The sequence below is a fragment of the Pan paniscus genome, chromosome 2 (genome assembly GCF_029289425.2).
Source record: "Pan paniscus chromosome 2, NHGRI_mPanPan1-v2.0_pri, whole genome shotgun sequence".
In the NCBI taxonomy this organism is placed as follows: Eukaryota; Metazoa; Chordata; class Mammalia; order Primates; family Hominidae; genus Pan; species Pan paniscus.
In genome coordinates, this window is record NC_085926.1 from 106,558,196 (window position 1) to 106,572,672 (window position 14,477).

At 37.8% G+C, this 14,477-nt stretch overlaps 2 protein-coding genes across 11 annotated transcripts in view; one reads left to right on the forward strand and one right to left on the reverse strand.

Annotated features, from left to right (window-relative positions):
* CIP2A (cellular inhibitor of PP2A) overlaps positions 1-7,078 on the reverse strand; it is a 54,774-nt gene extending 47,696 nt beyond the window's left edge. For all 5 annotated transcript variants that reach the window (XR_010111636.1, XR_004670659.2, XR_008624817.1 and 2 more), the window contains exons 1-3: positions 6,629-7,078; positions 2,422-2,569; positions 333-439 (exon numbers count right to left, since the gene is read on the reverse strand). Coding sequence is in view for 2 of the 5 variants with exons in the window: in XM_063602888.1 (XP_063458958.1) it covers positions 333-439; positions 2,422-2,569; positions 6,629-7,078 (705 nt within the window). In the remaining 3 variants the exon portion in view is untranslated. The remainder of the gene's footprint in view (positions 1-332; positions 440-2,421; positions 2,570-6,628) is intronic.
* DZIP3 (DAZ interacting zinc finger protein 3) overlaps positions 6,640-14,477 on the forward strand; it is a 105,055-nt gene continuing 97,217 nt past the window's right edge. For 3 of the 6 annotated variants that reach the window (XR_004670658.3, XR_004670657.3, XM_008978771.4), the window contains exon 1: positions 6,872-7,194. The gene's annotated coding sequence lies outside the window, so the exon portion shown is untranslated. Of the gene's footprint in view, positions 7,452-14,477 lie in introns of all 6 variants that reach the window. The other 3 variants (XM_003825061.7, XM_034957058.3, XM_008978768.4) reach the window with 3 other exon arrangements.

A 14,477-nucleotide genomic window follows, 5' to 3' on the forward strand; every position in this document is an offset into this window, starting at 1 on the left:
ACAGATTGAGACTAGATGCCAACTCACATTACAATTTTAATATAAATAGCTTATGTCTCAAAACACAGACATCTGTGTTTATAAGTCAAAGCAGTTATAATGTAGATTTGTTTTTCTTCAATAATGGTGATAGAAATGGATAAGCTTCTCTTCTCTAGAAACATTTAAATTGTAGTATGTGTGCAACCAGCTTTTAATGAGATGAACTGTGCCTAATCATGTAGTATTTATTATATAGCATATATACACTGTAAGTCAGCAGTTTATGACAGAAACTATCAATTTTGATCTGACAGTAAGGAAAGGGGAATACACTGTGTGGGTCTGTATACCTGCAAAAACACCGAATCAGTGTGGCTGCTCCGACAAACCACTCCCGCCAGCACACTATTCAGATTATATGTATTCTGAAGACAATCTCTGGTTTCAATGTCTACTGCTATAAGTTAAAATAAAAGCACAAAATGTATCATTTTCTTACAAGGTTTTCGCAGATAATTCATACAGAATTTATTTCATATGAATTTATTATTAAAAAAGGTATGATATGGCTATTTTCTTATTTTCTTTATGATAACCCTCCAATTCAGAAATTCAAATGATTTCTCTATGTAAAATAAACTAGTATCAAAGAAAAAACTTGTTTACACATTTGTAGCAAGCTTTTTCTTTGATACTAATTATTTTAGTATCAAATTAAAATCATTTACTTTGAATATTAAAAGATTATCACTTTATGGTATATTTACACAATGGAATACTATTTGGCCATATAAAAGAATGCATGCCATTTGCAGCAACATGGATGGAACTGAAGGCCATTAGGTTAAGTGAAATAAGCCAGACACAGAAAGAAAAATATTGCATGTATTCATTCATGTATAGGAGCTAAAAAAGTTGATCTCATGGAAGTGGAGAATGACAGTTACCAGAGGCTGGGAAGAATATGGGTGAGTGCGTGGTGATGGGAGGTGTGAGGGGGAGCCGTTAGTGGGGGAGATGAAGACAGATTGATTAATGGATATAAACACACAATCAGATGGAATAAGTTCTAATGTTTGATAGTAGAGTAAGGTGCCTATAGTTAACAATGTATTGTATATTTCAAAATATGACTTGAAATGTTCTAAATACATAGAAATGATAAATCCTCATTTGTGATGGATATCCTAAATACCCTCAATTGATCATCACATACTTTATGCAGGTAACAAAATATCATATGTACCCCATAAGTTTGTATAAATATTATGTATCTGTGAAAAAATTAATTTAAAAAGATTATCATTTCAATTTTTCTGGAAACCTCAAATGCTTCTAAAGTATAAACATTAGAAGTGACTGGCATATTCATTCAAACTGTTGGTGGATGTTAGAAGTGGAAGAATCTTTTCAGAAAGCAATTTACTAACGGTTATCAAATTTTAGAATGATCTAGAAATTCTAATGGAATTTATCTAATAGAAACACACTAATATTTGAGCAAAATTACATAGAATGTTCACTGCACTATTGATTCCAATAGCAAAAACTTAAAGAAAGTTGACTGTCCACTATTAGGGGAATAGTTGAATAAATTACAGTACCCTGTAATTAAGGCACTAGGCAGCTATTAAAGATACTGATATGGAAAGAAACATCTGGTGCTCCACAACACCATTTGTGCTGAAAACAACCAATTAAAGATCCAAAAGTATTGTTTTGTTACAGCACAGAAAAATATCTGCAAAGAAACATATCAAACCATTAAATGAGATTATATCCCCAAAGCTGAAAAGATGAGGGCTGGTGGTAATGGGTACAGGCTCACCCCATTTTACTCTATGTCTGGGCTGTCTAATTTGGTAGCCACTAGCCTTCATGTGGCTATTTAAATTTAGATTAATTAAAATTAAAGATTCAGTTCCTTAGTCTATTACCCACACTTCGAATGCTTAATAGCTCCATGTGGCTAGTGGCTGCTACATTGGATAACACAGTTTTAAAACCATTCTGTCACTGAAGAAAGTTTTATTGGACAATGCTGCTCTGTGTTAATACTTCTGGATCACTAGAATTTTTTAAACTATGCATATATTACTATTATACTCACACAAAGAAATATCCCCACCGCCCTGCCCCAAATGGGAGTAGTGACCACTAAATGAACATTTAAAAACTAAAGAAATGGGGGAAAAGATAGAAAAAGCAACATCAGTACTTTTACCCTTTAGTTCTAAATTCAGTGTAATCTATTACAGAAGGATCATTCTTTGATCGGTAGCTATGACTTCCTCAGTGTCAAAAGATTCACAATGCACATTAGACTGAGAAGTCTTTGAAGGTGAATCATTCTTTAAGAGATTCTATAACTAAGCCTGCGCTTTAAAATATTGTTCATACATCTTCCAAAAACTAAAAAGGAGAAATTAAATGCATTACCTAGTTGAGACAGCAAACTGATAATACTTAAGATCAGTGAAGCACTTATGTTGGGGTCTTCAAGTAGCTCTACAAGGCAACTCAAGCATTCACTTGTTAATATCTGATTTGATGTAAATAATCGTGTGAGTTTCTGTCCAGAAATTACCTATAAAATAGTAATCAAAATGTGTTGGTTAAGCGATGGCAATTTTCATCTCTTCTCCATTTCAAATAAAAAACTCAGTTCCCTCAAAGTGCCACTGCTACCTTCCCAATTTAAAAAATTCACACATGCTGTGAAAAATTCACCCCTGCCTAGATTACCCATCAATTACCTAATCCCTCCCTCCCTAGCTAAAGTAATCATTTGGATCTCAGTTTAAAATAATTTCCACCAGGAAGCTTTTCTTAGTTTCTTATACCATCTCAGTTCGGTCGGCCTATTATGCTATCCTATAGTACATTATATTTCTATTTCCTAAGTTAGCAAACTTTTGAGTTCCTAGCAATATTTCTCCTTCACACTACATTGAACATGCAATGAAGGCATAGCCTACAAATCTGCACTCTAGTACCAATATATTTACTATGCAAATAAATTCTAATACATTCTACTTACTTTGAGGGAGGAGAATGAAAAATGAAGCCCAGAGGGTAGCTATGGGATTATTCCTTCTGCTTCTTCCCAAAGACAATAGGTGAGCTCAGAAGTTAAGGGATTAAAGAAGGAAGTGAAAAGTGAATCTTTTTTTAAGTAGCCAGGCAAGGCATTGAAAAATTTTATTTCTGATTATTCCACTGTTTTTTTTTACTTTCTTGTAATCTATAAGCCACATACACGCATGCACAGACACATACACACACACACACACAGAGTGAGAGAGAGAAGAGAGGAGGTAAAGCTGGAACTAAAGGCCAAAAGCAGTTGTCTCAAAGCATGAATTTTCAACATACTTTATAGATGTATTTATTACAAAGCATATCTTTTCTACAAAGATGGCAAAACCATTAGTTACCTTAGAATAAGACTAACTCTGTCCTGAATACTTATTTTAATAAGATCAAGCCTAAGCAGGCTGCTTTAGCATCCCTCTAATCTTTCCTTTCTGTATCCTCCCTTTATTCTCTCACTCACATCAGTTTTTCTTCTAAGGCTTTGCTGATAAGAGTTTCACATTGTCTGTTCCCAAGGAGTGTTTTAACATTACTAAAGTAAAAGTCTATACGAGAAAAAATAAGTCTAAATATGAAAGTGCAGACACCAGTAACAGATATTCTGGGGTAGGAAATACTGTGGGCATTACCCTGTTGCTTATTTATAAATCTAGCTCTCCAGAATAAGACACTTGCTGTTTTAAAAATGATTCTCTATAGGATTGGTCCTGTATCTCAATAACATAAATTGTCTAACATGTAATAATTATATGCACTAGGTAAAATAAAAATTGCTTTACAAGTTTTCCCTTTACTTATACTGAATGTCTTAATACAAAGATAATTTATTTTAATAATAACTAATACTTATATAGCACTTACTCTGGCCTAGGCATCGATCTAGGCACTTTACATATGTGAACTCTTTTCATCTTCATAATAACTCTATAAGGTAGGTACCACTATTTTGTTTTGCAGATGAGTAAACTGAGGTACACACTGATAGTAAAGAAGCACAACTGGAATTCATATCTAGGCAGCTTGGTTCCTGAATTCATGCTTTTAATCACTACACAAAATTAGTGTTATGAAACTGCATCATTAAAAATCAGATTAGCTCAGCTGTGCCAGTCATCAAACATTCAAAGCCTACACTCTGCATGGGGCTATAAAAGTGTGGGAGAAGTACAGAAGAATGAATAATCTCCTTTCACATGATACCTATCTCTCTTTGCATACTCAGATCTCGCTCTCATGAAGTCTGCACAAAGACATTCACCATTAAAAATACAAATACTGTCAACCAAAATGGTTAAAATTAAGAAATATGAAAACATCAAGGGTTGGTGTGGATGAGTGATGGCAAATTTCACATATTGCTAGTGGGAAGATAAAATGGCATATTTCAGAAAATTGTTTGGCAGTTTCAACTAAAACGGAACATATGCCTACCCAATGCTCTAACAATTCTACTCCTAAGTATATAAATGTGTGCATATATCCACAAAAAATGTATGTCTACAACAGCTTTATTCTTAATTCCACCCAGAAATGTAAACAACCCAAATGCCTATCAACAGGAAAGTGTATGTAAACTGTGGTACACTTATACAATAGAATTCTACACATCAATAATAAAAAAAAAAAATGAAGTAGCGGTACATGTGCAACATGAATTTCACAGATTATATTGAGTGGAAAAGGCCAGACACAAGAGTACGTATTGTATGAGTCTACTTACCCAAACCTTATGTGAAGGGGCAATGAAGAAACCCTATGGGGCTAGAAATGTTCTGTATCATGATACAGGTGGTAGCTACTCTACCTATATGTTAGCTACCAATATGGTAGCTACGGTACCTATATATTAAAAACTATCAAACTCTTCACTTAAGATTAATGTACTTTATACTCTGTATGTATTTTATCTCTTAATTACAAAAAGTCCTTTGTAGTAGTAACCTGAAGCCAGTGCTCTTCATACCTTTGCAACAACGGTAGAAGAGTTTTCTGTAAACCCCTTGAAAGTTTAGGAATACAGTAAAGGCCCCATCCCATATTTTGTTTAAGTCTCTCTTTTTTTTTTGTTTTGTTTTTGAGACGGAGTCTCACTCTGTCACCCATGTTGGAGTGCAGTGGTGCGATCTCTACTTATGCAACCTCAGCCTCCCGAGTTCAAGCGATTCTCCAGCCTCAGCCTCCCGAGTAGCTGGGACAACAGAGAGACGCCACGCCCAGGTAATTTTTGTATTTTTAGTAGAGACGGGGTTTCGCCATGTTGGTCAGGCTGGTCTCAAACTCCCGACCTCAGGTGATCCGCTCGCCTCGGCCTCCCAAAGTGCTGGGATTACAGGTGTAAGCCACTGTGCCTTAAATCTCTTTCAGTGCACAACCTACCTGTTTATTCAAAGAAAGGTAATGCTTCAGAATAGCATACAAAATGCTTAACTCCCGATTTTTAAATTAAACTGACTGCCCTGCTTATTCTGCGGCTTCTGGAGCCTATGCTAATTCAGAAGCAAAGCCTTAAGCATTTAACAGCTAACACCTTAATTATTAGGTTTGCAGGCACTTCTTAAAATAAAGAATGAAAAAGAGAAAACAAATGTACTTAGGAGATGGGCACTTGAAGTAGGGAAAAGAGGAGCACCAGTGAAGCTCAAGATAAGACAGACACATTTAATACAACAGCAGCTTCACTAACAGCTGCTGTTGCTCTACTACTGGAAATCATTTTTTTCCTGTAATATTTTACAAATTTTTGGCACATTAGTCTTTTATCATAGGGTTAATATAATACAATATATTTTAAAATTATGTTCAATTCTACCTTAACAGAGGAAAGCTGTGACACAGAGAGTTAAAATAAGCCTTAATTGAGCTTTAAAAAAGTTAAACTGAGGTCAATGTTAGTTTGAATTCCGTAAATGCAAAACAAATGAAAGCAGAAGATTAAGATCCTAAAACAAACGGAATCGTCTGGACACATATCACTAGAATAGAAAAAAAGGCAATTCAGCATTCTAAGATTAAAAAACTGTAAGCAATGTATTTTGGTAAAGAAAAAGGATTAGGCTTACTAGGAAGGGGAAGTGCTTCTTAATGTTGAAATAATGTTTTTCAAGTTTGAGTTCAACCCGAGTTCAAGTAAGAGCAGTAAGCAACAAATTCAATTATAGATTACCGAAGGGCAAAACCAAGTTTTAATCATGACTTTCCGTCACTGAGAATAGTTGTGTATTGAGGGCTTGGTTTCGTAGAAAAACCAAAACTAGAAGCAAAGGAAAAGATAAAGTTCCGAGCTTTTTCCGTTACCTACTCGAAACAACCTGAACTTCCCAACCTTTTGCCCCACTCCCGCTTTTCCTAGAGCCTTCAGTGAGCGCTCTTGCCTCTCGCTGCGGCCAGCGGAACCCCGACACTCACTCGCCTTTACCAGTACGAAAAGACAACAGAGGGATCGAAGGACTGTCCTTTCTTTCCCAGGCTGGGGCCGCCACTCCTCGGCCTCACTGTGAAATAAGAATTGCTAGGGGGAGCCCCATCTGTCCTCTACCCCAGAGCCTCTCACCTCCAAGTGCCGCAAAAGCTGAGTGGCGTTCGCCTCTGACTTCACGGCTTTGTACTGACTGACAGTCAGGAGCAAGGACTTCAAGCAGGCAGTGGAGTCCATCGCACCGGCCGCGGCCCGGCTTAGGGACCACCACCGCCCAGCGTGCGCCGGCCTTAGCTTTCGCCGCGCTTTTTTTGATTTTTCGGCCCCACCCCCTCGCTCCCAGAAGCTTCCGGATCCGGTCGGGCTCCGGAAGTCCCTAGGCACCCTAGGGGACCGTTCTCGGTGACGGCCGGGGTGGGCCAGGGGTCGAGGTGTTTTGTGGGTCCGGGACGGGGGTTGGGAGCTGCCCCTGCTAACCCACCCTCGTCTGAGAGGCCGCGAGGTTTCGGCTTGAGATCCCGTGAAGGCGAGAAATCTCGCGATTTCTCGGGAGAGGAATCGGTTAGGAGAAGGGGGATTCCTCATTCAGCTGTGCGCTCTGATTTCGTGCGCTTCCTCGTCCTTCATGTTGGATGGCCAGTTTTTCGTTTGTGCGTCATCCTCTACCTGAGAAATGGTCGCTTGCCCCTAGTCTAGACACGGTGAGGAGCTCTGAGGAGAAGAATCTTGGGCCCTAGATTCTGAGGCGGCCTGGGAGGGGCCTCGTTTTTAAATCTCTCCTACACCCGCCCCTTCTGCCCGGGGATGGTAGTTTCTCAGAGTCAACCTATTGGCATTATGTGGCAAATTAGTCATGCCCTGACCAAAGTATTTGTCACATTTATTCGAGAAGACTACCTCCTGCTGACCCTGGGCCAGGTATTGCTCCGGAGGGTGTTACTCGTTAGCGTCAGTTTTTGTAAGTGAAGGTGTCTGTTTCTCTCTGGCATGATTGATTGTTTTATAATTCTCGATGTCTACGAAAATGGCACTATTATTTGCGTTTTTTAAATCGGAGATAGCTTAATATTATTGCATGTGTATGTAATGAAGCTAGTCAGTTACTGGTTTTGGAGCTTTTTGCTTAATATTTCCTAACGTCGAATAAAGCTTTAAAAACCAGGATGTAGAAATTGTAAGAATAGGGTACATTTCCATTTAATTAAATCGTTTATCAGAAATCATGTTTTTTCACTTCAAAAAAATTTTTTGAATTACTAGATTTTTGAAGACAGGTTTGGTGTTTTGGTTTTGTTTTTTATAAAAGTTTAAAACTAAATCTGAAAGATAAAAATGATTTAGCCAGTTGGGACATTCATGTAAAAATCTTTGGGTAGCTTGTGTGTTCATTTATGCTTTCGTTCATTCCGTAAACAATTATAGAGCGTGTAACATGGGTTAGAAACTGCCAGTCAGGGAACAGAGATGAAGATAGTATCCCCTGCTGCGAGGGAACTGTCTAGTAAGGGAAACATACAAAATAGTACTTTTGAAATTCACCACATAAATAAGAGGCACCATGCAGTAACATGCAGCAGTGGTAAAGAGTAGAGAGCCAGGTTGCTTACAGATTCTAGCTCCACCTTTGACGATGTGACTCTAGGCAAGTTCTCACTGCTGCAGAATCTTCATTAGGTAAAATCTGGCCAAGGGAGATACCTGGTTCATAGGACTGTTCATTCATTAAGTAATTCATTGAGAATCTACCATGTGCTAAGCACTTTTCTAGACGCAATAGACTCAGTGAAAAAAACAAAAATACTACTGGCATGCAACTTACATTTTGGTAGGGAACCAAATAATAAACACAATAAATAAGTAAGGAAAATGATATAAAGAGAAAAATAGACGTTATTACTCTAGAATAATGTTGGTAATTGATAAGGGAAATGGGAAGGTGACCTCATTAAGAAAGCAACATTTGGGGAAATGCTTCAAGGAGTTGAGAAAGGGAGCCATATTCTATGGGAAAAGGTTTTTAGATAGAGGAAATGGCAAAGAAAGACCCTAAAGTGGGATACTGTATGCCAGAAACAAGGATGCCATGTGGCTAGTGTAGAAAGAACGAGGAGGAGAGGAGTAGAGATGAGGTCCTATACGGTCTTGGAGATGGTTAAAAAATGAATTAATGTAAAGTGTCAGCTGTCATCTGGCATAATTAAGTTCTCAGTGTTACAGTCAGTGCTTCATTGGCAAATGAAGTGATCAGAGTTTGATAGTGTTGGACTTTTCATCTGTGATGATGTGTCAGCATCGTCCCCATTCAGAGGCCCAGGGTAATGCGCAAAGCTGCGTGCTATCAGTGCCATCTTTGTTGGATTTTTACTTAAGCAGTCATACAAATTTTGTATTCTCTTCTGTAATTAATATCAAATGTCTTTCTCAAAAAATCTTCACCAAAATTGATGTTGTAAGTTTAGTAAGATGGATCATTTCTAGCTGTGATAAGTCTTGACATTTTTAATCAGAGATACTTGCATATCCTAATTTGAGAAACACCAATCCATACTTTTAGGCCTCAAAAAGGGAAGAAAAGGAGCAGGAGGCCAGGAGCAGTGGCTCACGCCTTTAATTTCCAGTTTTTTGGGAGACTAAGGCAGGAGGACCTTGAACCCAGGAGTTGGAGCCAGCCTAGGCAACATAGTGAAACGCCATCTCTACAAAAAATGAAAAAATTAGCCGGGCATGGGTGTGCTCACTTGTAGTCCTAGCTACTCTGGAGGCTGAGTTGGGGGGATCACTTGAGGCTGCAGTGAGTGTGATTGTGCCACTGCACTGTAGCCTGGGTGGCAGAGTGAGACCCTGTCAAAAAAAAAAAAAAAAAAAAAAAAAGATGAGTCTGGGTTCCAATGACCAAAGGCCTTATTAGCCTTAAACTTGGACTCCATCTTGAAGTCCGTGGCAATCTCTGGTTTTAAACTGGCACCTGGTCTACTCAGGTTTGTTTTTAGATTGATTACTCTGGTAGCTGAATGAACTATGATTTTGGGGAGGATAAGACTGGAAAGAGGGACACTAATTTTCTGGAACCTTCTAAAGGATAACCAGGATAATTGAGGTGGAGATAGAAAAGAGGTGACAAATTCGAGAAGTATAAATGAAGTAAAATAGGTAGGATTTGGTGACTGATAGTGGATGTGAGGCGTGAAGAGAGGGATGAGTCTAGCAGATACTAAGTTTTTAGGTTGGATGAATGAGAAGATACAGATACTGCTGAGTTAATTAATAGAAAGTATTAAGGGTGTGCCAGGCGTAGTGGCTCATGCCTTTTATTCCAGCACTTTGGGAGCCTGAGGCAGGAGGACCTCTTGAGCCCAGGAGTTCAAGACCAGCTTGGGCAATATGGTGAAACCCCACCTCTACTAAAAATACAGAAAATTAGATGGGTGTGGGTGGTGCATGCCTGTAGTCCCAGCTACTCAGGAGGCTGTCATGGGAGGAACACCTGAACCTGGGAAGTCAAGGCTGCAGTAAGCCATGTTTGCCCCACTGCACTCCAGCCTGGGCAATGTGGGCAACAGGAGGGAGACCCTGTCTCAAAAAAAAAAAAAAAAAAGTATTCAGGTTATGTTTTATATTCAGTGAGATTTTATATAGTTTGTCATACTGTCTTGTTCCATTCTTATTATGTTTATTTATCATTACGTTTATTCTAATAGAGATTGGTTTACTTAGACTTTCTACCTATATATCATCTGCAAATAATTACCTCACCTCTTCCAGTATTTGTTGTCTTACATTATTGCATTAGTGTAAGCTCCAAAATATGGAAAATCATGTTAACTTTGAACAGCTTTTTTACATTACTTAATTTAATGAGAATGAACAGTGTTTTAACACTTAGTATAATTTGTGCTATTGGCTTTTGATACTCATCATGTTTAAGAGATTGGCTTTTATATCCGTTTCATTCTAAAAAATGTCTGCCAAAAATTATCCAGTTTTCACATTTATATATTTTATTTTTCACTTTAAAATTATAACACAGTGGATTATGTTGCCTTTTTGTTCTTGGGATAATAATAGTTTACACTTATTGAGCATTTGCCATGTGCCAAGCACTGTCCTAAGGACTTTCTACTTAACTATCTAATCTTTATAACAACCCCATGCTGTAGGAACTATTATGATTTCCATTCTAGAGATGAAAAAACTAAGATAGGAAGGGGAAGTAATTTGCCCAAGGTCACGTAGACAGTAGTAACAATCCTATGTTTTTCTTTGCTTCAGGTTTTGATTTGCTGGTATTTTATTCAGGATTTTATTATATACCTGTTCATAAGTGAGCATTTTCAGTAATATTTTTCTTTATTCTCACATCAAATTTGAATTATATGTTAACCATTGAAAAAGAAATTGGAAGTGTTTCATCTTTTTTTATGCTATGGGATAATAAGAATCATAGAAATTATCTGATCCTTGTAGACTGTACACAGCTGTCCTGTAAAATCATTAAGCTTGATAGCTTATTTAGTGGTAGATGATAGAAATTTAGCAAATATTTGAATTTCTTTCTTTTTTTCTTTCTTTTTTTTTTTTTAATATGGTTTCACTCTGTTGCCCAGGCTGGAGTGCAGTGGCATGATCACGGCTCATTGCAGCCTTGACCTCCCTGGGCTTATCTTCCCACCTCATCCTCCCTGGGAACACAGGCATGCCCCGCTATGCCAGGATAATTTTTCTATTTTTTGTAGAGATGGGGTTTCACCATGTTGCGCACGCTGGTCTCGAACTCCTGGTCTCAAGTGATCCGCTCACCTCAGCTTCCTAAAGTCCTGGGATTATAGGCATGAGCTAACATGCCTCACCTTGAATTTCTAGTATAGTTACGGATCTGATCATTTATTCTGCCTTTCCTTAATTGTAGATATAGAGCTTTTTAGCATAATAATTGTTTCTCTATATTAAAAATTTACCGATAAAAAGTTGCATTCAGTATTCCAGTAATTCTCTTAATCTCTTAGTAGTTTTAAATTTCCATTTTCATTCTAATGTTATCTATATTTTTTTCTTAGTTGGGCTTTCCAAGGGTTTGTCCATTTTATTCAGCTTTTCAAGAACCAACTTTCATTTTATTCTCATTTTTCTTTGATTTCAGAATCACCACTGTTGTCTTTATTAATTTCATCCATATACATTCATCTTTTATTTACTTTGTTGTTTTTCTAGGTTTTTAAAAGTTGAAGTCTTGGTACACCTAGGTTTTTAAAAGTTGAAGTCTTAGGACATCTCTCTCTCTCTCTCTCCCCCCTCCCCTCCCCCCTCCCTCCCTGCCCCCCCCATATATATATAACTTTTAAGTTTGGGGTACATGTGCAGGTTTGTTACATAGGTAAACTTGTGTCATGGGAGTTTGTTGTACAGATGACTTCATCACCCAGGTTTTAAGCCTAGTACCCGTTAGTTATTTTTCCTAATCCTCTTCCTCCTCCCACCGTCTGCCCTCCGATAGTGCCCAATGTGTGTTGTTCCCCTGTATGTGTCTATGTGTTCTTTCCATTTAGCTCCCATTTATGAGTAAGAATATGCGGTATTTGATTTTCTTGCATTAATTTGCTAAGGATAATGGCCTTCAGATCCATGCATGTTCCTGAAAAGGACATGATCTCGTTCTTTTTTATGGCTGCATTCCTTAGTATATTTTTAAATAAAAATCATTTATTTTATGCCATGTATTTTATATTTTGGTTTTGTTTTGTGTTTTTTTCTTCACAGCAGAAAGTAAAGGCTAATAGACCAAAAACTTTTAAAAAGACAGTAGCTAAAGTAAACATCTCCATTTCACTTAAAAAATGTATAATAGTTTTAACCAGTCAGGTAAATACATTTTTAAATGCTAATAGTCATTTATTCATCAAATGTTTATTGAATGCCAGTTCTTTTTCAAAGAGGTTAGATTTTGTTGGTGAAATAGACAAACCAGAATAAGTACTGTTAAGAGAAATAGACTACTGTGGAAACACATGGTATTTTTTAGGGTAAAATATTAAGTATCCACTTCCTTCATTCTTCAAAGATTAGCATAAAATTTCTCTTCGTGATTTTGTTGTTGTTGTTGTTGTTGTTTTGTAGGGGAGGCAGCATCTCACTTGGTTGCCCAGACTGGAGTGCAGTGGCATGATTAATAGCTTATTGCAGCCTCTAGCTCCTGGGCTCAAGTAATCCTCCTACTTTAGCCTCTGAGTAGCTGGGACTACAGGCATGCACCACCACACCTGCCTAATTTTTAAATTTTTTTTAGAGACAGGGTCTTGCTATGTTGCCTAGGCTGGACTCAATCTGCTGGCCTCAAGCAATCCTGCCTCAGCCTTCCAAAGTGCTGGGATTACAGACATGAGCCACCACACCCACCTGTAAAGTTTTATTACTGTCTGTACTTTAGATTTTGCATAGATATTTTCCGTAATTTATAGTTTCAGAAATACACCTGATGGAAGTAAATAACACTTGCTCGGCATCTTGTAACTCAAATTTAGGGCTGTCTAGCTCCTTTATTTCTTCTGGAAAAATCTAGAAAGAACATACTGCCTTCTATCCTGAATATATAATCTCTAGTAACCAGGGTTTAAGTAATAGTAGATGAATTAGACTGAATGAAGACTTGAATTATAGTTTTGACAGAACTGCAGAGTTTGCAGAATACTAAGTTTTGTAATATGGGAATTATACCGGGGTGTGAACACAGGGCTAATTGTTCATTCATTCATCTCCTGTATATTTAATGAACACTTGATGCTAGGTCCATTTCTAGGTTCTGGGGATACAGCAATGAATCAAATAGACAAAAATTTCTGCCCAAGTTGTTTTCTTATAATGGAGGATATAGACAATAAGGCATATAAGTAAAATTACATGAATGATAGCGGTAAGTATTAGGGAGTGAAAAAAGGGAGGAGGAATAGGAAGTATCAAAGTCAGGATAAGGTGTTACAATTTTAGATAGGATGGAGTGCTAACTGATGTATGCCAAATAACAAATCACCTCAAAACACAGTGGTTGAGACCATGAGCGTTTATTTCTTGCGCACAGATTTGTGGTTGACTGCAGTTTGTCTGCTCCAGGCCTGATTTGACTGGGTGGCTGTGCTTCAGCCTTTTCGTGGAGAGGGGCAGATACCTGGATTTCTATTTAGGTTATGTTGTGATGTTAGACATCCAGGAGAGATTGAGTAGGCTATCAAATTACTGGTAGTTAAAGGAGCGGTCAGGGTTGGAGATAGAAATTGAAAGCCTTGAGACTAAATGATATAGGACCAAGTATGGATAGAAAAGACATTTTAGGACTGAACTCCCAGATATTTAAGTATTTAGAGGTTGGAGAAGTGTGGAGGAACTGGCAAAGGAGACAGAAGTTAACTGCAAGAAGACACAGGTTCTGTCTTGACGCCATGGTTGTCTACAGGTACCAGTTTTATTTGTAGCATATGAGCTGCCTCTTGACTTCTAAAGGAGAATTTTAGGTTGGCCAAGAAGGCTGTTACAATCTACACACGGGCTCCCTCTTTACATCTGCCTTCAGAGGCCTTGAGGTGTGCAGAAGGGTGGGTGAGTTCATTTTTTAAAGCAATATTGAGTGCTTAACGTGTGCCAGGTGCTATTCTAGGCACCAAGGAATGAAAACAAAGTTTTCCTAACTTCATGGGGCTTATATTCTAGTGGGGACATGAAGCCAAATCTAAAACTGAGGGATTATTCAGTAGACATAAACGGCTGGTAGAACAAAAGTTTCACTGGCCCAGTTTGTAAAGCATGAAATCAGAAATCCTGTAGTAGAAAATTGGCAGAGGTCTAGGCATGGGGTCATTTAGATAACCATGTGCCCAATATAGCTAAAATAATTCAAATGCTAATATTAATCTGATTCTACCCCTTATGCAGAGTCAGGAAACTAAGTGTATGATTAGTGTCAACTCATATTTTTCAGAAATGTTACCTTTGTCACAAA